This window comes from Anopheles funestus, chromosome X (genome assembly GCF_943734845.2).
Source record: "Anopheles funestus chromosome X, idAnoFuneDA-416_04, whole genome shotgun sequence".
Classification (NCBI taxonomy): domain Eukaryota; kingdom Metazoa; phylum Arthropoda; class Insecta; order Diptera; family Culicidae; genus Anopheles; species Anopheles funestus.
This window is the reverse complement of record NC_064597.1, coordinates 7,879,573-7,905,053: the sequence shown is the minus strand read 5'-3', so window position 1 is coordinate 7,905,053 and position 25,481 is coordinate 7,879,573. Positions and strand designations below refer to the sequence as shown.

At 39.8% G+C, this 25,481-nt stretch overlaps 1 protein-coding gene across 3 annotated transcripts in view; it reads right to left on the bottom strand.

Moving 5' to 3' along the window:
* Positions 1-24,066, bottom strand: part of LOC125770077 (teneurin-a) — a 30,630-nt gene extending 6,564 nt beyond the window's left edge. Inside the window, exons 1-17 of one of the 3 annotated variants that reach the window (XM_049439294.1) lie at positions 23,080-24,066; positions 17,695-18,287; positions 16,920-17,144; positions 15,076-15,182; positions 13,972-14,979; positions 13,711-13,905; positions 13,424-13,633; positions 13,165-13,350; positions 12,929-13,075; positions 12,502-12,709; positions 8,703-8,729; positions 3,472-3,591; positions 3,296-3,395; positions 3,103-3,170; positions 2,841-3,033; positions 1,385-2,772; positions 976-1,307 (exon numbers count right to left, since the gene is read on the bottom strand). In XM_049439294.1, the coding sequence (XP_049295251.1) occupies positions 976-1,307; positions 1,385-2,772; positions 2,841-3,033; positions 3,103-3,170; positions 3,296-3,395; positions 3,472-3,591; positions 8,703-8,729; positions 12,502-12,709; positions 12,929-13,075; positions 13,165-13,350; positions 13,424-13,633; positions 13,711-13,905; positions 13,972-14,979; positions 15,076-15,182; positions 16,920-17,144; positions 17,695-17,837 (4,657 nt within the window). In that variant the 5' untranslated portion in view covers positions 17,838-18,287; positions 23,080-24,066. Of the gene's footprint in view, positions 1-975; positions 1,308-1,384; positions 2,773-2,840; positions 3,034-3,102; positions 3,171-3,295; positions 3,396-3,471; positions 3,592-8,702; positions 8,730-12,501; positions 12,710-12,928; positions 13,076-13,164; positions 13,351-13,423; positions 13,634-13,710; positions 13,906-13,971; positions 14,980-15,075; positions 15,183-16,919; positions 17,145-17,694; positions 18,288-19,708; positions 20,037-23,079 lie in introns of those variants that run through there. The other 2 variants (XM_049439304.1, XM_049439311.1) reach the window with 2 other exon arrangements.
* Between the last annotated feature and the right edge of the window lie 1,415 nt (positions 24,067-25,481).

The window sequence follows — 25,481 nt, the reverse complement described above, 5'->3', positions numbered from 1 at the left end:
GAAAACAGCTCCAAAGAGTTTTGGAACTGACTCCGGAGTCGGCTCTGGAACTGGAACCGACTCCGGAACTGGCTCTGGAACCGGCTCCGGAACCGACTCTGAAACCGATTCTGGATCCAATTCCGGCACCGACTCTGGAACCGACTCCGAAACTGGAACCGACTCTGGAACCGACTCCGGAGCCGACTCTGGAACCGACTCTGGAACCGACTCTGGAACCGACTCTGGAACCGACTCTGGATCCAATTCCGCAACTGACTCCGGAACTGGAACCGACTCTGGAACCGACTCCGGAACCGACTCTGGAACTGACTCCGGAACTGAAACCGACTCTGGAACCGGCTCCGGAGCTGGAACCGACTCCGGAACTGACTCCGGAACAGACTTCGGAACCGACTATGGAACCGGCTCCGGAACTGGAACCGACTCCGAAACCGACTCCAGAACCAGCTCCGCAACCGACTCTGGAACCGACTCCGGAACCGACTCTGGAACCGACTCCGGAACCGACTCTGGAACCGACTCTGGATCCAATTCCGCAACCGACTCCGGAACTGGAACCGACTCTGGAACCGACTCCGGAACCGACTCCGGAACCGACTCCGGAACCGACTCTGGATCCAATTCCGCAACCGACTCCGGAACTGGAACCGACTCCGGAACTGGCTCCGGAACCGGCTCCGGAATCGACTCTGGAACCGATTCTGGAACCGGCTCCGGAATCGGCTCCTGAACCGACTCTGAAACCGGCTCCGGAATTGAAACCGACTCTGGAACCGACTCTGGAACTGGAACCGGCTCCGGAACCGACTCCCGAACTGGAACCGACTTTGGAACCGACTCCGGAACTGGAACTGACTCCGGGCTGAAATCGGCGCCGGTTCCGGAACCGTTTGGTCGGAACCCGCTCCGGAGCCGTGAGTGCACTCCGCAGCGCCCATCACTACTGCTGAGTATCGTCACCTAATACTATACCTTGATCGGCTACATTAATTACACCATCCTGGGCGACCGCAATTGCTGATATTGATTGGAAGCGAATGTTGGAGGATAAAATTGTTTCACCGGTACTTCCACCAGCCCCATTGGCTGACGCACTGAACGTCGCCGATGCATCCGGATAATCCTTTCGGCCGTTGGTTGTATCGTTTGCATGCTGACACACACAGAACGGGCTGCCACCATCCGGTACACCAGTGCTACGGTCAACACCTGATGATGGGTTTTGACCGATGCTACCAGCAGTACCGTTTGCCGGTTTACGTCGCGAATAGTTCAACGTTTTACCCTGACAGTCACATTCTTGGCTGTGGAATAGTAAAAAAAAAACAATTAACGTATTACGTACGATGAGGAATGTCTTATAGTAATTGCAGACACATACCTTCCGGAATCAATTTTCCCAGCAAACTGTTTCATAAACCCGGTGGACGATTCGATCACCTTGATCGTGTTGATACGTTTCGAGTTAGTGTCGGCCACGTACAGATCACCGTTCGGTCCGAACGCCATTGCCAGCACCGTACCGAGCGGTTCCTCGACCGGCGTGGTACGGTTTAAGCCCGTCATGTGATCTTCGTTGCAGTGTAACGGTATGCCAGCGATAACCTTCACCTTCATATCGGACGTTAGCTTCAGTACGAGCCGATCGTCCACAAAGTACAGCGATCCATCGAGCGGGTTTAGGGCTAGCGCGGTTGGCCACTGTAACTGCACCTGCATTGCCCGTGCCGCCCCTCTACACGGTACCGGGCTCCACCGGTTTTGATGTCCATGGTGCCCGATCAGGGTGTGAATCGTACCCTTCGGATCAACCGCTCGTATATTTGTGCCGTCCGCAATGTACATCGTACGGTCGGCTGCAATTGCAAGACCCTTCGGATGGGAAAGCCGTGCCTCGATTGCCGGTCCACCATCGCCACAGTTCTGTTCATCGCCCGGAATACAACGCTGTCCACTACCGACGATCACATCGTAATTCGAGGACGGATCTTCCACGTTCTCTAGCGATACTATCTTGAGGATTTTATGCTTCTCGGAGTCGGAAATGTATAGCTGCCCATCGGCCGGTGAAACTGACAGATAGTATTGGTACGAAACGCGCGTTGTGTCCAGTTGCAGGATGGTGAAAATACTCCCATTGGTAGTGATGCGCCGTATAAGGTTGAAATCGCCCACGAACAAACTACCGTCCGGACCGGACGCTAGCGCAACCGGTGTCAACAGTTGACCATTTTTCGACAACCCATTGCAGTGGTCACGGCACATCAGGGTGCGCTGTTGTCCATCACCGAGCACACCCCGCACGATGCGCGGGAACTCCTTCAGATGTATCGTCGCACCGTCACCTTTCTGCAGTATACCCTCGTGGAAGTTGTAGTGATGGTGTATGTCCAGACCCCATCCACCGATGTCGGATATGTCGACATCGAAACCCTGCAGCTTTACCGTGCGCGTTTCCCACACGATACCACGGCAGGTTGCATGCTCGTACCCGATCGAAATGCGTGCCATCGCAATACCGTACACCTTCTGTTTGAATACGTTCCGCTTGTTCCATGCGAAGATGTGGCGCAGGTTTGGATCCGCTTCGTACGTTTTGACATGCAGCGAACCTTCGATCTGTACACCGACGTGCACGTGTGTGAGCGTGTCCGGGATGCGATCGTGCGTTAACTGCATCCGTACGATCGAACGATAACCGGATGCTTGGGAAGATTTGTACAGCAGGTGTATTTCCGAACCGGGAATTTTGAGCGATTCTTGCACAACCTACGGCAAAGAAGGGGAGGGCGCTTTAATTGTTACGTTCGTGAGAGTTAAAGCTCGCACATTCGTACCTGTGTTTCGGCGAAAATGAAATTTTTACCAGGAACGGAACCAATCCCATTCGGCATCCACGTACTGGTCAGATGAGGACTCAACAGTTCGTGATCGTGCTCCAGACATATAGCTATCGGCGATGGGTTATCTTCCATGAAACGATAGTGGGACGTACTCAGGAAGCTGTAGGCAAGATTTGATGGGACAGATCTACAACAGTAAGAATAATGATTTCATTAGCGTCCTTTTAAGATCCCAAAAAAGGAAAGGCAAACGTACATGAAGGAAATATCGTCGTGTTCGTCATTATCGTTTATCTGCATCTGGACCGGCGGAAGTACAACAATCTAGAAAAAGGAATAATAGACAATTACAATATTATTTTTCAATTTCTCTCCAACTGTTGATCCTAATGCGCTATCCTCTCTTCAATACTACATGATACCGTATCCTAGAGTGTGTTCTAGCTTACTTGGTTCCAGGGTACAAATACCGTCCGTGTGAGTGGTCGGAACGGTGATCGCTGGAACTGTAGCGTCACGGCTCCACCTCCATTTACGAGCACATCAAACCTATGACGGGAAAGAAAAGTTTTGCAATTAATGTATAATCATAAAGAGTTGAGAAATACAAAACAAAAGCTCTTACCATCCACCCTGTCGCGTGAGTGTAAATCCAAAGCGAGAATCTCGGTCAACCGATACGCGTATGCCAATGATACCGAGACCCTGCGGTGTCACTACCTGTCCGCGCATGACTGATACCCGGCTGAGTTGGTTTTTTTTTTTTAAATTTTATTTGATTTTTTTTTTCGTTTTTGTACGTGTGTGTGTGTGCGTGTTTGTGTGTATTGCAAAAAAAAAGATCAGCCAACCAGACGCGTAGAGAGAAGAACGAAGAAGAAACGGTCCATCAGTATACGTTGACGTTATATAAGGTACACAAACGGATGTAGGAAACAGAAATGAACATCCATTAAGGAATGAAGAAATGAACTTAACCGTTACGGAAACAACTAAAAACTAGGTTACGAATGAGTGTAAAAAAAAAACATAACACGTTGAGAGAGATGAACGATATTTGGTTTGAAAAATTGCGGGTTTTGTTTTTTTTTGTTTTGGTTTGGTACACGCAATTGTTTCAGAATGATGGAAAGAGAATTTGAGAAAAAAACAAAACGAAACAAAATAAACATAACGCAATAGACTCTGCCTTTTACGTGAAATTACTCGTAGGAGGGTCGATGGATGTTTTTTTTTCTTCCTTTTTTTTGCTTTTTAATTTTTATCAAACTAAAATAATAACAAGAAACAAAAAATCTTCTGTTAAACGCAAGACAAATGTATATGACGCACGCGAGCAAGTAAGGAAAACGAACTGGAGAGAATGGTGTAAACTATTAAGTATTTCGGTAAGAGTTTAATTAGTTGCTAGACTTAGTAGTAAAAAGATGGGAACATTCTTGAACAGTGATGACAAGTAAGAAGTAGGGGATATAACGGAAACATAACAGTTTTGGCTATAAGTATGTAAATTGAAATACCATAGCTAAAATATTAATCAAACGTGTACTGTTAAGAAATATGGTTTATATAGAAAATATGTATGTGTACCTTTCCATTTTTTTTTGGCATCAGAAACGGAACCCAAATTAAAACAAAAAATAATGGAGAGGTTTCTAGCGATTGTAATACAACATTCACTGCTTTTTTTAACTTTTTTTACTTTAAAATATTTACTTTTGCGATTAAAACGACTTATACACATTTGTTACACAGACACCAAAAATAATGTCTGAATACGTCACAAATGAATTTACTAATACTTCAACAGAAATATTCTTGTATCGGTTCACTTCGAGAACGTACGTTACCGTTTGTCAATGGTGTTCATTTGTGTTCATTGCTGTTCATTTAAAACCAAAGACTATTATTCATTTAAGAAATACTATTTTTTGAAGTTATTGAAATTCATTTTAACTTTAATACGTCAAAATGTTCGTATCTTTTATGTAATTAACAAAACTACTAGTCGAAATATTTCGAAATTATTATTTTTTGTTTTTGCTCGGCTAGAACGGCCTGGCCGTATCAAGACTTTTTTTTACCACGTAACAGGATAGTCAGTCCATGCTACGGAGGGACGGTCAGAATGGGATTTGAACCCAGTCCTGCCGTGTGGACGGGCACCGTTTATCACATGCACCACCGGGCCCGCCCCGTCAAAATTATTTTCAATTAGAATAATTTACTTTACATCATACTTTTGAAGTTTAAATGTCACAAAAGAAGATTTAAATGTCACAGCTTAAAGCTGAATTCTAGCAGACGGTGTAATGTTGTACCACAATCACTAGAACCTCCATACCCCGTTATGATGATGACCAAATCATACGTTATTAATCTGCACTGTTTTTTTTTTCAATAGTCTGCTATCAAAAATTTTATCTACGATGTTTGAAATGCACATTAAAACTCAGAATTTAGATACTTGAAAAGTAGCTGCGCGCGTGGCGGTTATACGGCATGACGGACCCTTCGAAAGATTGTACAGTAAAAGTGTATTCAGCGTACACGGGCACACCCACCGGCATGTGCGAATGAATGCATTGTTTTTTGCACAAAACTATCATCCCCTTTTCGCTTTTTTAGTTTTCTTGCTTTTAAAACCACGCACAGACCAAAACACACGTTTTTTATCAATTGACAATGGTGGAACGTTACGGGTAATAGACACATCTCAGCTGTTAAACAGTAGTCGAAGATTATTTTACAGGGTTTCCCTTTGTTTCTCGTTTTGCTGAAGAATATGAAATACATATAAATATATTTTTTTTAAAACAGATCTAACAAATTGTTCTAAGTAAGCTCCAATCAACTTTTTCAAACAATTATAAAATACTAATTAAAAACAAACTTGTTGTACAACTTGTTTGCACACATCAACAAGCTCAAAACAAAATTGAACAAATCGAAAATGTGTAAATGTTAAAATACAACCTACACGCCCTGCTACTTAACGAATGAGATTGACAAGTTCATTGAAAGTATAGTATTTAACTATAATGAACAAACTCAAACAATTTCACAACTATGACGTTAAATACAAAAACAAACATAAAATCATTAAAATAACAACTTAAAGTAAATTTTTTAAAACGCTAATTTAACTTTAATTTTACTTTGCATTCTAATGAATTCAATCCTATCCATTTAAATAGTTTATTTGAAATTTTTAAAAATTTAACGCGAGCATCTTCAATCCAAGTCTGTTACACATATCACTTTCCCAGCTTCTACTTTCCACAAAACTGAGACTGCCAAATAAAATACTCCCCAATAAAAAAAAAGATTATTCATTCACTACCAAGACCCGCAGCGGTGAAACAAATTATCTTCAAGGGAAACGAATTTTAAACTCTTCTTAGAAAAAAGAAAAAGAGTTTAAAAATTCAATTTTAGCCCTTTTTTTGTTTTTTTTTGTGTTTGTTTTTTTGTTCTCTTAAAATAATTCTACATAGAACATTTTTTTGCTAGATTTGATCCTTTTGCAGGGTTACTCAAATTAAATTTTATAAACATATTTTAAAAATGTTAAATATTTTACTTTTAAAATACAAACATAAACCAAAACTTTCATGGAATACTGAGATTATGTCTCAAAGATACCAAGACGCTATAAAACTGCTATAAAATTATTAAATCCCGTACTATAGATATAATTATATACCAAAACAGAAGTGCAAAAGAGAAAGCAAAATAACAAGCTACTTTGTTAGCATAATCAACGAACAGGAGTTATATAAAATACAGTGTTGGAGAAATACGGTGGCGGTTCATGTAAAGCGAGAAAGCAGTAGAAATGGTAAATATTGCTATATTTCATAATGGTAGATTGCAACCAATGAAGGAAACCATCGGACCATTTGCTGATTGTTTTGTTTTGTTTTTTTTCGAAACATCAGACGAGCCTCAGAGCTCCCCATTGATTAATGTTTAGCAAGTTTTTAGTTTTGTTTGGTTTTTTTTTTGTATGCAAACCGGTACAATCAAGTCACGTTGTTAGTTGTCTTACAATATTTTCGAAGGGCCTGTCCAAACACACCACCACTAAGCTGTCGCACAAGTTGCCTCTATAGTTCCAGTTTTCTTATGCATTCCACGCTACTTCAGATTGCATTTTGTTCAAGTTATAGCTTTATACTTCTTGTAGTTTTGTGATTACTGTTTTTCTTTTCTTTTTTTTTTGGTTTATTTTTTGTTGTTGTTTGTCTAAAGCAAAAGAATTTTCTTCATTTTCTCTACGTTACTTCACGTTAGTGGTTACAAAGAAAAGGTTTGTTAGAAAATGTTCCAAAATTTCGCAGCACATGGAGGGTATATACATAGAAACATATGATAGACGCAGACAATAATTAGGAACGGGAGCAGAACAGGGACATTAGGGGGGCGGGAGCGTTGTTTTGGGGCGTTTTTTGTTTTTGTGGGAAAACATTTAGGGATGTTTTTTGGAAGGATGAGTAGGAAAAGCCTCTAACTAGTTTAACTATTTATGGCTGTTTAATAAATAGTAATGCGAAACTAGTTTTTTTTTCGTTTTCTTTTTCTCCTTTCGTTTCTCGATTATTGACACAAATATTCTAACTTATTGGCCTTGTAGTTTCTTTTTTTTTCGTTCCTTTCAGTTTTATCTGTTCTTTTTTTTTTGTTCTTAAACATAAAAATAGTGCAACCAATACAGAAGTGGGAATTTGTTAATTTTAAGGATCTGAAAACAATGAGCAAGTACGAGTACAAAGAATGATTGATGAAAAAAAACATAAAAGAAATGGCAAAGTAAAGAACGAAATGAAAACAAACACTTAAAGTTGGTGAAATCTAAACGTAAATTAATTGTTTCTTTTAATACAAGACAAAAAATCCTATACATAACACAAGCTAACGTGATGGCTAGAGCTTGTTTATAGGTAAGGTGGTGAAAAAAAACAAAACCCAACATGAAATAAAAAACAGCAAAACTAAATCCGATGCTTTGTACGGATGCACCGTACATGATAAAAGGATAAAACATTTAAAAAAAAAGACACAGAAACGAAAGAGAAAAAAATCAATTTTCCCTGTTTTAATTATGTGGTTGAAATATACAATAGCACAATAAAATTTCCCGACTCGAAAAGAAAGTGTTGCATATATCATATCGGTGTTTGATAATTACATTTAAATCGTGTTCGTTCTACCATGGCATTCTCATTTCAGAATCATGTCAATCACGTGGACAGTATACGTTTAGCGAAACCAAAGAAACATTGACTAAATGGACAACACAGAAACAAAAGCCAAGTTTGATGGACATAAAACGGGTAAACATGAAAACGTCCTAAGGCAGATGAAGTAAACAATAACGATAATTAACGACAAAAACAGAAAACAAGTGATGGGGTGTTGAATGTTTGTGTGTATACGCATACACATATATTATGATTATATATACGCAAAACGAGATATTTATGTGAAGCTGAGATAGATAAATATAAATATATTTTTAAAAATATATGTACATATAATCTGTTAACATATGTATATGACGGATATAGTAGTATCGTAACTGAATGAGGGGGTTAATGATTTTTTGTTTGTACGTATTACATGAAACGAAGTTGTTTTCTTCAGCTTTCAGCAAATGATAAATCATAAGAAAAACAATAACATGAAGGTTTTCCTGTATGTGTGTTTTTTATGTATGTGTAGGAAGTTTGAGTGGGATACGAAAACATAAACATAAGTACTTTCACATTCTGTTCAAAACGATAAAGCATGAAACAAAATAATATGATAACAGCAACAAGACGAACAGCAGCAACTGCAGCTTGCAAGACTTACCACGGTGTGAACGAGTTCCAGAACTCACTTTTAATTAAAAATTAATAACATTTTTGTGTTTTTTTTAGCACGTAAGAACAAACAAATAACAAGTATCGACGTTTTGTTTTGTTTTTTTTTGCAATGGATGAAGATGGGGAATAGAAAAGAACGGAGAACGAAGATTTATGGATTAGTTCTTTTACGTACTGAATAGTGGAGATGGTTACGTTTCTGTTTTTTTTTTGTTGGTTTTTGGAATAGAAATGGTTAATTTTAAGAAAGAATAAAAACAAACAATGACGGTAAGCTTAATTTTGGTTCAGCTAGTAACTCTAATTAGAGATAGAGTGACAAAACAGTTGAGTACTGATAGCAAGAAATTTTTTTTTTTGTTTTTTTTTTATTTTTACTTTACAATCACTTCCATTTCCCCGTTGTAACGGGCCCGTTACAAATGGAAAAGGAAAAAAAAGCTAACCAGAACCAGACTGCTGCGTTACGCATGAGCAAGAGGAAACGATATATGATTTTACTTCTGCTATTGCGATTGTGTTTTTTTTTCTTGTTTGTTGTTGGCAAATAAGAGCTGAACGCTATCGGTTAACAATAGAAACAAAGGGCAACGGTCGCACGATTTCTTCTCCGCCAATCAAACGTCACCGTGGGAGACGTCCGAAAACGACTGCAAAGCGTGTATTAAAACCGAGATTAAAAAACCGAAAACCAAACCGAACTTGGGGGAAATTTGTTGGGGGGAAGAGAGATGAAAATGCTGTTTTTAAGCATTTTGCATTGAAAAAAGGACTCGTAAGGAACAGAAAGAAAAGCTTCGTCTTGGTTGTTTCAACGGAAATTTCATAATTAGAGTTTTTTGGGTTTTTTGTTTGTTTTTTTTTTGCTGTTGACTCTTTAGTTTTTAAAACGGAAAGTAGATGAAAAAACATACAACCGAAAAATAAAGAAAACATCACAATAATTCGAACAACACAGAAACACAATACATTAGACAAATACAACTCGTTCATTCATCCAACATTCACACATTGTCAACTCTGTTCAACCATACACTGTGCACAATTTTGTCTGTTGTATTACTTCTTTAAATTTGTCTTCTTTTTTTTTGGTTTTGTTTTGCGTTGCTCATCTTCCTTTTTAGCCGGTGACTAATTATGTGAGGAAATTGAAGCATCTTTAGCAATATCTTCACTTCGTTGGTGTAATTGTAATTAAACCCTTTTTTTGCATTTTTTGCTATAATAATATCTCTTTCATGTTGGTGTCAACTTTGGCAAGCGGAGAGTCATTTTTTTGTTTGTTTTCTAACTTATTTTGGATGATGTGATAACTGATCTAACAAAGAAGATATTGAATCCATTTCTTAATCATTTTCATCTCTTTACTCTCACTCTCTTTTTCTGTTCTACCGGCTCCTAGATGTATATTTAATTTTTTTTTAACGCGTACAAACATTCTTTTCAATTTGCCTTAGTGCATGAAAAACCGCATCCGACCTGTTTGCTTCTGTTGCTATTACCATTATATCTTCACAAGCCTTAACCAGCCTTATGCTTATCCAGATGAAAATGTCCTGCAATGTGCCAAAGAAGAATGACCAAGGTTGGGACATTCGTAGCACAAAATATCCACACAAAAAAAAACATCTCCCGACGCTCTAGCCAAAATAGTCGAAAATTGTGTACAATACAGTGGCCAAAATTCCTATAAAATCGCGTTTACTTTTACTAAGTATATTATACTAAATATGTTCTCCATGTTATAGATTTACTTCTAAACAAATTACGGTTGTAAACTTGAAAGAATTTTTGTCGATATAGAAATATAAAGTTCCCAAAGTTCCTCTATACTGAGCACAAACTTTGAGAGGAATTTTATTCCAGGGTATTTCAAGCAAAGGGAAAATTAGGGAAATAAATTTATTAAAAATATTCTTCTTTTTTTTCTTTTTTATCTCAACTATATGTATAGAGAAGTAGTATTTTTAGCAATGATTTTGAGAAAAAAACCTCTGGTAGATATAATATTAAACTGGACTAATGTAACTTAGAAGGAAGCAAACTAATTTTAAAAGGAAAGCAGTAGGCAAACAAATGATAAAATCAATAATTATTACTATTCGTTTCACATGAAGTTGCTGCTTATAGTTGGTAAGATATAATCAGATACGAGGCAATGTATATAGGAATTTGGACCATTGTAAAGCACCTGCGAAAATATTTCGTGAAAGGTAATAAAATCTAATCCATCTATAACACCGGATTTAGCACTCCAACTCGAAGCAGAGCTATAGAAGGTAAGTGATTTGTGTATCAAGTTTAGGTTGAAATTGCTCTCATTAAGTGGTCGAACGCAATAAGTTCCTCGTAAAAAACCGGCCTGCCTTTTAGCTAAATAGGCGAGGGCGTGTATAGCTTCAAAACGTTGAGCGTAGGTAAACCTTTCAATCAAGACTAAAACGAGGTTCACCGAAGGTGAAGTAATATCCAGCCACTCTCTTGCTGATGTGGGTTTTCTTTTTACTGTAGCACGTATAAATAGGCGCCGTTTTTTTTTTTGATTGCTGACCTTATATACGAACTATGCTTCTTTAGTGATATTTAAAAAAAAATAAAAAGAAACCATAAGATAAACAGAACCTTCATTAATCAAGGATGAAAGGAACATATGTTAGAATAGAAGCGTAACAAAATCATTCGATAAAACAAAAAATACACCTTCAGACTTTCCAGTAATTTTTTTACTTGAAGTGAGAATATAAAACGAAAACACACACACATGAAATAAAGGCCCTATAAATTACTAAAATTATTCGGATTTTACTTGCGTTAATTTCCTTTTTTGTTTTTTTTTTGTTTTTGTTTTTTTTTTTTTGTTGGTTTACTTTACTTGTTATTTGAGGGGTTGGGGAATCACACACATGAACAATCAAGAAAGGGTTCAAAAGACACACACAAGGTAGGTTGATGAACAACATTAGACGAAACACAATCTTTGCCATCACGGGATTAATAGGCCGCGTTTTCTCTCCTTCCCAGGCACGTCGCATGCTACAACTTTCACATGTTGCGGGTGTGACAGAATCGTATGGCGAAATACAATTTTGTCGGGTGTTTTATAAACCATGCGGCACGCGCCCGGGGGGTGGGAAACAAAAAACGAACTTATTATTCACCGTCACGATGGCAAAGGGGAGTTTTTTGGGGGGAAATAAACGTGTTATTTGGGGGGATTTGCTTGGGATTGTTTGTATTTTTTTTTTTTTGTTGGACATTTGGAACAGTAAGGGAAGTATATCAATGCAAAATTGTATCTTATCGATTACGATGACGTACTCTATTAATGGCATTTTACTGATATTTTGAGCCTAGGAAAGGCATGTTTGTGGACAACTATAGCGGTTTTTTTTGCATAGAATGAAATCGGTTGTGTGTTAGTCTTGCTGACCACTGGCTAATATGTGGTGGATTTCCTAGCGATAATTTTTATCGCTGCCGGTTCACACACCGTGCCGTGCTGCATATTTAATGCACGCACACACGTATAAGAAACACCGGCGGTTCCTAATGGGAACTCATACATTAGACAACAGTCCTACCCAAAATGCATTAGCAAAATGGTTCGAATAGCGTATTAGTGTATTACTTATATACTTTTTTTTCTTGTTTACATCCTGACAGTAGATTAGCTATCGATATATTTATCTATGACTCCCTGGTGATTGTAACAGGCGTCCCAGTTAATTATGAAATATGATAAAGATATAGGCAACGGGAAAAGCAAAAGCTAGATACCCACTTACCTCTCACTGTACTCGTCCATATGGGCGTAAGATTGAACGGAGTTTTCCTCAATCAGAAACTTTACGCGCTGATAGAAGGATGCCGTTACGGAGGGTGGTTGCTTGCGCAGCAACACCTCAACCGGATCGTTCGACGCCAGACACATAATGTGTTCCGCACAAATCGGATGCACGCAACATTCACTATCGGAACAGTCCGTCATACCATCTGGAAAGGGAAATGAAACACGATTAGCGCTCTTGCTCCTTTCGCCTTCGTTTTTGTTTTTTCGCAGCCACAACAATATAAGGTTGTTCACTAGGCGCAACGGAAGCGCGTAGCAGATTGTGGTGTTGCGGAGGGCAGAGATAGGATGGTATAAGCACTCTGCCAGCAGTAACACCTGCAACCTACAGCTGGCCACATTGCAAGACGCATTTGTTTTACCATTGTCATTATCAATATTATCTTTGCAACTCATCTCTAGCGCGATCGAGCAATCATTTCCAGCCCAGCCTTCCACACAAATGCACTTGTATTCGCCGTCCTCCATCGTACACTGGCCGTGGCGCGAGCACCCATTCACACAACCAGCTGGCGGGGAAGGAGAGAGACAAAAAAGAGGATCAATACGTGTTAGTAAATAAAAACGAGAAGCTGGGTCCCTCTTTTGTGGTGCTTACGTAGCGTGCAGTGCCGTCCGTTCCATCCTTGCGAGCAAACGCATGTTCCGTTCTTACATTGACCATGTTCCGCACACCGTGGATCACACATCAGCTGATCGCACAAACTGCCTGTCCACCCATCATCGCAACGGCACCGTCCATTCTCACAGATACCGTTCGGTCCACAATCCAAACTGCAAACGGCTGCATCAAAGCAAATATCGAGATGATTGCAGTTAAACCAAAAACAGACAATCCAAACTCAATCCACACTTACCTTGCGAACAGTCGATCCCCGTCCAATGACGATCACAAATGCAGGAGCCCGTATCTAAATCGTACGTACCGTGATCCGAGCAACCGGGCAGACACTGATACACCTGCTGATCGACAATGCTACAGTCGTCCCCTTGCCAACCGGCCTTACAGAAGCACTGGCCGGAAACGCATGTTCCATGCCCGGAACAGGAGTGATCGATACAGTCCTCTATAATAAAGTAAAGTCGAACAAATGTGATTCATTCAAATAGGACCACTACTCATCGATTATTTATCGTCACTTACGCTGTTCGCAGAACAGTCCTTTCCAGCCACGTTCGCAATGGCAGTCTCCCTCAATGCAGCGGCCATGGTTGGAGCAGGTCGGCATTTCACATTCCGAAACGGGAATATCACACTCCGAACCCTTCCAACCTTCCTCGCAGTGACATACACCACCACCGTAATGGCCGTGTGCAGAGCAAAGAACCGGACAAACACCTGTAGTTAAAAAGCGTTGTGTGAGAGATCATTCATCCGATCAATTAGCGACCATTCGAGACTTACTGATTGAACAATCGTTGCCTTGATATCCATCTATACAGTCGCACTTTCCTAGGTAGCATGATCCACGACCGGAACAATCGCTCGGACAAGCGGTATGGATGCCTTCCGCCTCCCCAACGACTAGCGAAACCGTGTGCGGTAACAACTCATCATTGTACACCGACAAATACCATCGGCCAATGTCGAGATACTGCAGAATAGTGACATTGACCGTCATCGCTTCCATATCGATCTTCTGCAACGAAGACGGACCGGCGCTACCGTCAGCAGAACGCTTCGAAATGATGTGCTTTTCCACCTCGTCCAAGCGCAAATCTTCGAACGCAAACTGATTGCGCCGGTTCGCCTCGAACGTGGATGAGTTCTCGTCGTTGGCACTGAAGTGCGTATCGAGCACATCGTTCTGGAAGAAACTACTTCCGATGCTGCGCTTCCGGCGCAACTTATGATCAACCCGCCCACCCTTGATAAACTCAACGAAATCGTACTGCGTCACGGTTGGGCCCACGTTACGCCGCCCGTAGATGGCAAAGTTAGCACCCCACGGGAGCGTAAAGTTAAACTGTATAAAGGCGGGATGCTTATTACGGAACTCCACGTTCCAGAACTGGAACGGTGCGATCGTCGATGCGTGGATTTCGTTAAATTCGCGCAACTCCACTATTGCGGGCCACTTCTGCTGGTGAACGGAGCTGAATACTTGCGTCGTTTGTTGCACCTGGTGCGAAATGTCCTGCGTCGGTCGCCGGTTGTACGTGGACAGGGCAGCATTACCACCGGCAACGCCACCCGACCCGCCCAGACCACCGAGCGTGGAGAAGCTGTTGTGGTCGAGCGTGCTGGTAATGGGGGACTCCTCCGTTGGGTTTAAAGTAGACGGTCCGGAGAGCAGTCCGTAGTTGGACGAATCGATGGGCGTACCGGTTTGATCGACGGCCAGGCCCGTTTTTACATCCTGCACGAGTATGCAGTTGGCAGAGTCGAGATTTGATTTCATGGAACTCGTTGCTGGAACAGGAAGGAAGGGAAACAATCATCAATCGAATGTCTGTGCCCAAAAAAATGGCTGCAATTTGGGTGTAACGTTTACCCTCTCTCACATACCTGCGAAATACGTCAGTGTTGCCGATAAAATTATTGTAACCAATATTAAGGCGATGCTAAAACACTTCCAGGAGCAACGATGCTGACAGCTTTTATCGATGCGAAACCTATAATAGTTAGGAAATGATGGTTAGAGTTTCCAAATCATTAGCAAAACAACAAGTAATTAAATACAACAAAATATACATATGAAAAAAAACTATAAATGAAGGTTAAGAGGTTAAAGTGATAACCATGCAGATATACTAGAAGACACAAATAGAACAAATTTTTAGAACAAAACAAAAACAAAATTAGAACAAACTATGTACTTTGAAAGACTTCTGAATTGACATGTCAAACTTACTTACACTAAAACTAACAAGTGTTTTAAGCGGTTTAGAATAACAAATTTAGCGTAGAATAAAAAATCAGAAAAAAATTAAAAAAATCTAAAAATTTGAAAATTTCAAAAGGTTCATTTTTGCACAAAGTTTTGCCTATAACTCGGTCGGTATCCAACGGATCGCCAATCTTCAACCTATGGTCGATAGATGGCACCAATGGCTACATTTTCTTCATGGACGGACATGCCCTCAGATGTCTGTGCCAGAAGTTATTCGAGGAACCAAGTTCCTTACCCTGTTTGAGAAAATGTAAAATTTTCCTCATTTTTTCTGCAATTCAGCAAAATTTTTAAATCTGATATATTTGAATGCGAATTTTTTGCTATAAGTTTCTTTTCACTCAAATAACGCTTTAAATTAAAAAAAGAATAAAAATCAGAAAAAAATTTCAAAAAAATTTTCAACTCGAAAATTTCATAAGGCTTACCCCTTACGATTTTTTTGAGAAATTTTGCCAAAAAATTAAATTGATTTATTTTAATGCCAATTGGTTCAAATAAGTTTCTTTTCACTCAAATAATGCTTTAAATAAAAAAGAATAAAAAATTTTAAAAAAATTTAAAAAAATTGAAAAATTTGAAAATTTCCTAAGGCTATAGCCTTAGCTTTTTGTGGGAAATTTGGCAAAATTTTATAAATTGTTTTTCTTTTTTTTGCTCGATTAGAACAGCCTGGCCGTATCAAGACTTATTTTACCACGTAGCAGGATAGTCAGTCCATGCTACGGGGAGACGGTCCTACCGTGTGGACCGGCGCCGTTTATCACATCCAATACCGCGAGGCCCACATTTTATGCAGTTTTCTATGGGATAAATGACATATCCAACTGCGATTGAATTTTTTAATCTAAAACATTAAGGAGATTTAAATAAAGCGTACTTGTCAACAACCTGTTAGTTCTAGTGTAACTTCTTATAATCTATTGTTAATACCCAAAAAAACAGATATTGTATAAATTTATCCTTTTTAAAAAATAAATTATTATAAAAATAAATAAATTTAAAAAAATAATTGCTATTACAATATATCTGTTAGTGTTTCATTATAAATATTTATCAACTCATGTGTAGAGAAAAGAAAAACCAAATGCAGCAATAAGATTAAATTGCTTTGCCATATTCAAAGCCCCTAATCACCGTATCGTGATACTGAATTAATTCCTTTTTTGTCCTCAAATGAAAAAGCTCGAACAACCAACACAAGCAACGAAAGAGAAGGAAACGCGACAGAACACAACGCACACAATCGACATCCGTTGCAAATAGTTTGACAGGATTAAAAAAAGCGGGGGGGGACAAAACAAAACAGAAGCAAGTATTTTGGGGAATAGTAAAACAATCTAGCAAATTGAAAAAGCAAGTGCAAGCGCCAACTATTAGTTGAATTATATGCATTCCGCAAGCAATCATCATTAGCTTTGGCGATATATAGGTATATATCCCTCCGGTGCGCAATTACCTTGATGGTGAGTAAGGTGAATAATGTGGTGTGTGGGCGGTACCACCGGTTCGTAATGGAAAAACGGGCATCACCAGGGAGGAAGAGCCTCCCAGACGGGATCCGGTGGTGATGTGTGTATTAGTCATGGATTGTGTCAGTTGCGGAATCGGTTGCTGCTGAGATTGAAGTTGCTGTTGCTGCTGTTGCTGCTGTTGCTGCTGCAGCTGTTGCGATGATTGTAGTCTAGCGAAATACGTACAGATATGTAAATCATTACCAGTGTACAATCAAGTGCCCCTTTTTTTCCAAGGAGGATGCTTATTGGGCAGATGGGGAAATGATGTCTACTTGTTAGTTTAAAAAAAAAAACCCGCAAACCGCAAAATTGGTGCATACGTTCGTTAAAAACCCCTAACGAACGTGTCATATTTCTATGTGAAAACCCTGTCACGATGAAGCTTCACTTCGCAAAGCGCAATAATGCGCACAAAAACAATCAATCAATGTATCAATATGCTAACGAATAAAATAGTAAAGGAGTACTAAACATATTATATCTAAAAATCCTTGAAAGTCTCAACAATTTGGGAGATTCCAGCATATTGCTACAGAGTTCGTATTTTACTGCTATTCGTATCTAAATACAGACAAACAAATACGGTGCGACGGGTATAAACTGTTTTTTTTTGCGATAGTAGAACTAACCTTTGTGCTAATATTATGTAATCTAAATACCTCCACGGAATCAAACTTTATCTAAAAAAACCCCAACAACAAAAAAACATTTCTTCACCTGTTCGTGTTAGATTCGGTAGCGAATGGTTCCGCGTAAATGTTTCGCGCTGGTGGTACCCTCCTGGGTAATGGCGGTGGTGCCGGATTGTAGCCGTCCATGATGGTGTCACAGTCGTTATACTTCATAGATTTCATCGTCATCTTGCCAAGCGTCACCGTTTGTTGTCCCGTCACGGCCCGTTTACTGTATGCGCCGGGAACGTGTTATATTTTATATCACTTGCACGGTGGTGGTAACGGCGATCATGTACATGTACCGGGAGACAACTGCTTATAACCTCGAGCCAGCAGACAACCACAACCAATAACTCCAGCCTGCATGCGTCGACGTTGTTGCTGCCTTTCGTTTTATTTTATATATTGCTGGACTATTCGTGTTTTTTTTTAAACTGTATGTCGAACGGAATGTGCTCTCTACGCCCCAGCAATTTGCTGTCTGCTATCGTTCAGGAAGAAGAGCCAAAGATTAGGAACGAATGGAAACACAATCACGAATTGCTCAAGGTTCGACATCTTCATCCTCGTTATTAGACGTTGGGGTTTTTCTTATTTATATATTTTTCTTAACGTGTGCAGCAAAAGAAAAACGATCTGTAAATAGAGAGAAAGAGAGAGGGAGAGAGAGAAGAAGAAAAGTAAATTAATATTTTTGTTTCCACAATGATATCACAATTCCACAACTCCGCCGCCATTAAATTATTGGTGCTGTTTCTGACGAACGATTGTTCAGAAACGATAGTTTGTAGTGAATCTATCATCGTATCATCGACGACTGTGATATGTATATCACATTTTCAAATTTTCGTCAATGTGACGGTTTATGTTATTCGTACAGTCTGCAACACCTAGTTTTTTGAGAGTAGCCGAAAAAGTTGAAGAGGTAGATAAAAGTGATGTTCAACAAAATTGGAGAGAATAAAAAAAATAATTTTTGAATGATTTTTTCAAATTTTTAACCTTACGCTATCATAGTTTTTCGCTGGATACAAATTCTTACTAATCTTGGGTTCTGATATTTTTTTAATAGCACGTGTAGGTTCCATAGTTTTTCCATAATGCTGAAAAATAACCTTATATAGTCCCCACAACGTGTACAAATATAATTAACCGAGGGATAAAACAGATAGATTTGGGATGTAAACCGCTTTTTAGGTGGCCATCATCAACGCCATAGTTCCATCTCAGTTGGGGCATACCAACGCTCCTCTGGGGCGAACTAAAAGGACTTTATTCGGTCAAGCCGTCCGGTGATATTTGAATGGCATGACCAGCCTATCGGAGCCTGCCCAGTCTAATTCGCTGTGAGTTCATCGTACAGCTCATAGATCTCATCATTGTGCAGCTTTTCCATTGACCTTCCACACATAAGGGCAAAAAATCCTGCTGACCTTGGACCTTGTATTTTAAAATGATATTTGAAAAACAAAAAGAAATATACATGAAAACCATAGAATAACATTCTGGTACTTAAAGGTTTCAATTTTAAAGGAACACGAGCTACGAACCGCATTTCCACAAAGAAAACTACACCTACGAACGATCGTTCGATTCGTTGCAGTTGCTCAACGAGTAACTGTAGATGTTACACGGTAAATGAAATCTATCGAAAAGTACACTTTAAATAATGCCATCGTTTTTGTTCTAGTAGAACAGTTTGTATTTTGAAAACCATCAGGCTACCATTGCTGAAAACGAAACACGGGAAAAATGAATGTGGGTGGTTTGGGTTGGCTTTTGTGAATGACTAAAATGAACTAATGACTACTGAAGTGAACTTATAATGAATTAAAATGAATTGAAACGAGGGGTAACCAGTTCATTCATGAACGATTTTACACAACGAACAATTGTTCCTGAACAATCGTTCGTCAGAAACAGCACCATTATCTGCCACATTTTGTGTGGGAGATGACGAAGGGATATAAGCTTCAAACTTCAGTCTTCAAGAGAAACAGGAGTGACACAGGTTACGTGGACACCTGTACCGTAAACTTTGTTATAATTTAAAATACCTGCTAAGTCTGCAATATTGGACACCGTTTCTATCGAATACTGGAGAGAAACAACTAACCAACAAAAAAAAATACACCCCCGAGATACGATGTTTGCTAGTGATGGTCGAAGAAATGCTCCTGCTGCGTGCATTATGAATGGAGAGCAAATGCAGTTGAACGAAATTGTGATGTGGTGCTGCGCAATCGCTTTGGAAGGATTCAGCGCAACAGAGGAAAAAATGACCTATTCGTACCCCCGTGTGCCCGAAAGCAATGTTCGCAAATGGACGCGTCGGTTTTTGGCAGAGTATTGGTAAAAATTATGTTGATATGATGTGATAAACGTTTCGATCCATGGGTAAACCATTGAGATATGTTATCAATGTTTTGATTATTTTTAAAAATAAATTCCACATCTAGAGATGTGTATCTCCAGCCCTATTCCACTAACAAACGAAATAATATTGTCAATTATTCACGTTTGAAAAGTTTCCTAACTGAGGGTGACATTTTTACAGCGCTTTAGCTTCGTTATGAATTTATTATCCATCCATCCAAAGGATTCCCCGCTTTTGGTGAGATTGGTCCAATGGCAACACAATATTGTCCGACCGGGATAAATTGTACCATTGTGAACGTGTGATACACCACAACTAGTCGTAAGACGGTGGAGCCGTCCTGTCGGGCCTCAAACGGTGCTCTGCTAGCCATAACTAATGCTCGTTAGCATCTATTAAGTTGGTTTCCTCTTGGGTCTTGCCATCAGTAACCATCAGTCGGACCAGAAATCATGGATGTTGTGTGGCTATTGAGATGAGAATATGAATTTCATACTGGACGACTGATAAACCATCATCCAGACGGCATATGGAGTAATGCGCGTTACTGCACATGTATTCCCGTCCTATCAGAGACCAATCAGTAATTCAGGGTATTCAGGTTGATATTTTTTTTTTCACACTACTACAAGACCAATTCCTTTAAAGTTCGACGCAGATTTGGAAATTGAATGCTATTCTGACATTAAAAAATTTCTTACTAAAATAGTTATTAATTCTTGGAGATATACTTGAAGAATTCTTGGAGATCTAGTACTACGTATGGAAGAACGATTAAAAGATCCTAACGAAATTACCTTCGGGACATTTTAACAGGTATTTCAACCACTCTTACGTAGCAAATGATATTTGCAGTAGATATTGAACGCTTTTGTGAGTATCGAATTGATTTGGAATTGATAGACGTACAATGTTTCTCTGAGTATCGTTGATGTTGGAATTGCTCAGTTTGTGTTGAATTTAGATAAAAGGTAATACACGTCAACATCTACTTTATCCAATCTGCCACACATAACGTCACCGTATCGTTTGAGTTTCATCAGTAAAGAGTACGGCAATTCTCCATATTCTAGCAGCCCAAATCCTAATTCCTATTTCTCCGTACATTTTTGATGGCCAATAAAATCCCTACGCCATGTTGCCGTTCTATCAACCAACAGTAATGTGAGACCTATGCTCAATGATGCTCAGTAGCCTTTTGTTGGACACTTAACGGGATACATTCATGGTGGTCGTCTGCCAATGCTGGACAGATCTCGTAACTAGCAAATTGGCCGAAAAGAAAAACAGGTTGCAACGAACTCTTTTTCCGTAACAAACTTCAGTACCCTAAAAAAAAAAACCTGCCCACCTACGTGGGCAAAAGGTACATTTTCCATATTTTTAATGTTTTTTGATTGCTACTCCGAAATATCTACCTTCTTTTCTTTTTTTTTGGTACTTCATTCCTCTCCCAATTCGTGCATCTGGTTATGGTTTTACCAAAAAGCACACATACACACACACAAAACATCCCGCAAACGCACGCGCGCTCGGCGCATAAGTGGAAACAGTTTTTTTTTTTTGCTTCCTCCCCCATTAGGCATTTGGCAGCATACACGATCATGCTCATGGAGAGATGGTGTTGGTGTTGCATATATAGGAAGGACGTTTCGGTGATGTCTCGAGAGCATAAAAAGAGATCAATTCCGAGCGCATCCAGCGCAGAGAGATAAACAAAGGTAGCATAAAAGGGCAAGAAAGAGCGCACCAACATATGTGGTTGGAGGGAGAAAGTGAGAGTTCTTCAATTTCGAAGATTGTAACGACGAGCAAAAGTATAATCCATCGACAATCTTTTACACCACGGTTACAAAAGGTTCACAAGTGAGACATGAAAATAAAGAAACAACAATACAACAACAAAAAACGCACCACAAAAAAACGGGATGAAGAAGCCGAAAGCATGAAGATATTCGTCGTTAAAATGTTTCTCTTCACGGATCGACAAGCTGAGCATACGTATCGATTATGCTTTGATTGGAGTATCTTTAGGTAGCATAAATGCATCATTGAAGAGACAATTTTTTTTTTTATCAAAGTCTTTGTTATGAAGTTGGTTAAGGAAAAATTGGACTGTTTGAGGTTGAGGAGCATACTCCGGCAACACCCTTAACATGGCTTTTTTCAGTCGAATAATCATCCATATGGGTAACTGGTTACGTTATGCGGTTATGTCTAGGTAACGCGAGATGAAATGGTTCAATCGATTCTGGACTCAAAGCAAAGGTAGAATATGTAGAATCTGTAGAAGGCAGAATGCCGTTTTCAAGCGTAATAGATGCATGCTCGTGTTATGCGGGACGTTTTTTTGTGAAATAAATCCACATAACTGTGCAAATACATACTCCAAAAAAAAAATTCAACGTGAAGAGAACCATTTTCGAAGAAATGACGTCTTCTTTTGGGCTCTTGTTTTTGCTTCGCTCTGCGCTCTCATATCTTCTGGTACTCTGTGTGTGTGTGTTTCTCTGTTCCCTTTCCGGCGATGGCGATTTTCAGTGCCCTGTGTGATCCTTTCGTACTATCTCCCTCTGCCCTTATGCGCTGCTTCCATCGACTGGTGGACTCATTTTTCACCTCTTTGGGCAAAGCTAAAGCAGCAGCTCCTCTGCGTCTTCCTGTTGGGCCCCGCGCTCGTGTGCCATGGTTTTCCCAACTCCCTACGTATGTATGTGTGCGCCGAGGGTACGTCTATTTTATCGATTTTTCCTCCGGATCGCAGGGAAGCGGAGAATTTTCACCATCCGTTTTCGGTTTGCGCCGAATAACGAACCATTTTTGGCCTAAAAAATTCCAATTTGCTTTCCAAAAAAAGGTAGTTCCATACCGTTCTACCTGTGCCGTATGTTTTAAATAATGTAATCACTAAAATGAAAATGCTGTTAAAAATAAAAAGGAAGGTTCAAAACGTTTCCCATACTTCGTGGTTTTTTTTTCCTTGTGGAAAAAAGCAAAATCCATTACTTTTGTACAGCATGCAATCTGGTTTGTCGATTTTCCTTCCATTACCTGGACCGTTTTTTTTCTTTGATGGTTGGTAAGATTGGAATCATTCCTGGCTGTTACCACTGCTGCTGCTGCTGCTGCTGTTGGTGCTGTTTCGTGACGATAGAACATTCTTTATCGTCGGATGAACAAACATTTTTCGCTCGTTATACGCGGCAGCGGTCGACGCGTCCCGATACATTTTTTTTGCTTCTGCGTTAGCAAAGTACTCATATACGCGATTGAACACTATTTTGAAATTATTTCACGAAAATAAAACAAACTCGCTACCCATCTTTCATACAACACCACTCGCGGCGCACGGTGCGATTTTTTTCCTCGTGGTTTTGCTCTTACCACTCCGAATAACACCAGCAAAAACCAAAAAAAAAGGTAAGATAAAATAAAAACCTCCCGAATATTTTCAGACGGGAAAGAAAAAAACCGGTTTTCACACGATTAGCAACACTTGTAGCACTTTTCGTTGGACTTTTTTCTTGTGTTGCTGCCTTCCCTTCTTCCTGGCTGGGGCGCTTAACCGTTTGAAAGGAAACGCATCTTTAAGGTGTTCTGCCTTGTTTATGGTGGAACCCGACAAACGGATGAGGTGGATGTAGATGTGTGTGTGGGCGACAAGTTGATTGTGGAAAAGCGGTGCCTGGCGCGGCAGGGAAATCCGAAAACGGTCGGTTTTTCCTTAGAATCCGGGGGTGCGCTGGGGAGAAGGAGCCTGTTTTTCCCGTCTCCGTTTTGTCCGTTGCAATAAACTTCACCAACTATATTGTATACACGTTCACAACGGCATCCTGTGGCTGGCACAAAACCAGCGGAATTTTCGCGAAAATTTTAAAACGATAATCGACGCCCTATTTTGTGGGGGCTTAGCAGAATATGTGGATGTGAAGCAAACGCGGGTTTCGAAAATCCTCTTCTGGGCAACAACGGCTTTCTGCGAGCAAACAACTTCCTTCAGCAGAAGTTCGGCGTTGAGAGGCTTGGGCTGCACTGTCTCTGTGTGACTGCTCGCAGAGATACGCGCTGTGCGTACGCCGTTCGTTCACCACAACGCGAGTAGTGTTGGTGTGGTGTACGTGCGCGTGTATGTGTTACGTCGAAAAAAGGGAATTTCGTTCCAACCGAACGCTGCGCACTGCTGTACCCTTTCTTCGAATTGGTCCATTGTTACAGTGCGGCAAGTATAATGTGGGACGTGATGGAAAATATTTGGATATTAATATTTTCTATAATTTAGTGAAAATTTAGACTATCGTAAACAATATAATGCTGCTGCTGTCAATGATTATGTTGCGGATATTTTTTCTCTCATCTGTTTATATTAGTTCAATTTTGAATGATATTTAAACCAATTTAAAACTGCAGCATTTTACAAAAAAATTGCTATAATTCTTTCTCTAAGTTTTCTATTTCTATGACATGGTTTTAAAACAAATATTGTTTAGTTTGTTGCAAATATTACAGTTCCACATGCTTTCCGCACCAATGTATATTTTGTTAGACCCTTTTTTTTGGGATTTACAGAATTTCTCTCACGCTCTCTCGCTCTCGCTCTTCATTCCTGTATATATATCGCGCGGGTGTAGTAACCTCTCCCTCTCTTTCATTCTCTCTTGTTTCTCTCTCTCGTTCGTTTCTCATTCTCTCCTACGAGTTTTTTTCTTTCTTGCTGCCTACCTTTCTCTGCTTTATGCGCTTCAGCGCTATCCAGATTCCAACGATGAGATGACTTCTCCAACATTTCTTACAATTTCTTTTCTAAAGAACCTTTCTTATGCTCGCTACGATAGATATTTTCTTCTTTGATCTCGCTCTTTCCTGTTCACTTGAGAAAATTTCAACGATGGGTTTTTGGTGTGTGTATGTGTGCTTTTGTGTAGGCACCCGTAGGCGTTCTCTTTCTTTCCATAAGGCAGAGACTACCACACTTTTACGTCAGCATACTAACACCAAAAAAAAATGGGCAACCAGTAAAGTACATCACCGTACGCACCAACTGAATCTATCAATAATTACAAATTAAATTGGAAAGGTTACACTTGCTGGTTCCACAAAACATGAAACAATAGCATTTCGGATAACAACGTGCTTTTTGGATTTGAGAAGAAAAAAGAAATGCCAACATGTGCAACATTAGTTCACGCAAAATATTTCATAGATCAACGTGAAGTGATTAAAAACTGTTTCGTAGAACATATTACAATATGTTTTTCACCTAACAAACATGTTACAAATTGAAACATTGTGTTCAATGATTGTTAGAAAAATGAATCATTAAAAGAGGTTTATTATTAAAAACCTCCCACAAGAATATCAACCGGTCTTTCAAATTTCTTGTTCTCGAAAGCTTTAGAAACGGTTTAGCTTTACGAAGGGGGTGAGACGTTGAGCTTTGGTTGCTAAGAGCCCAA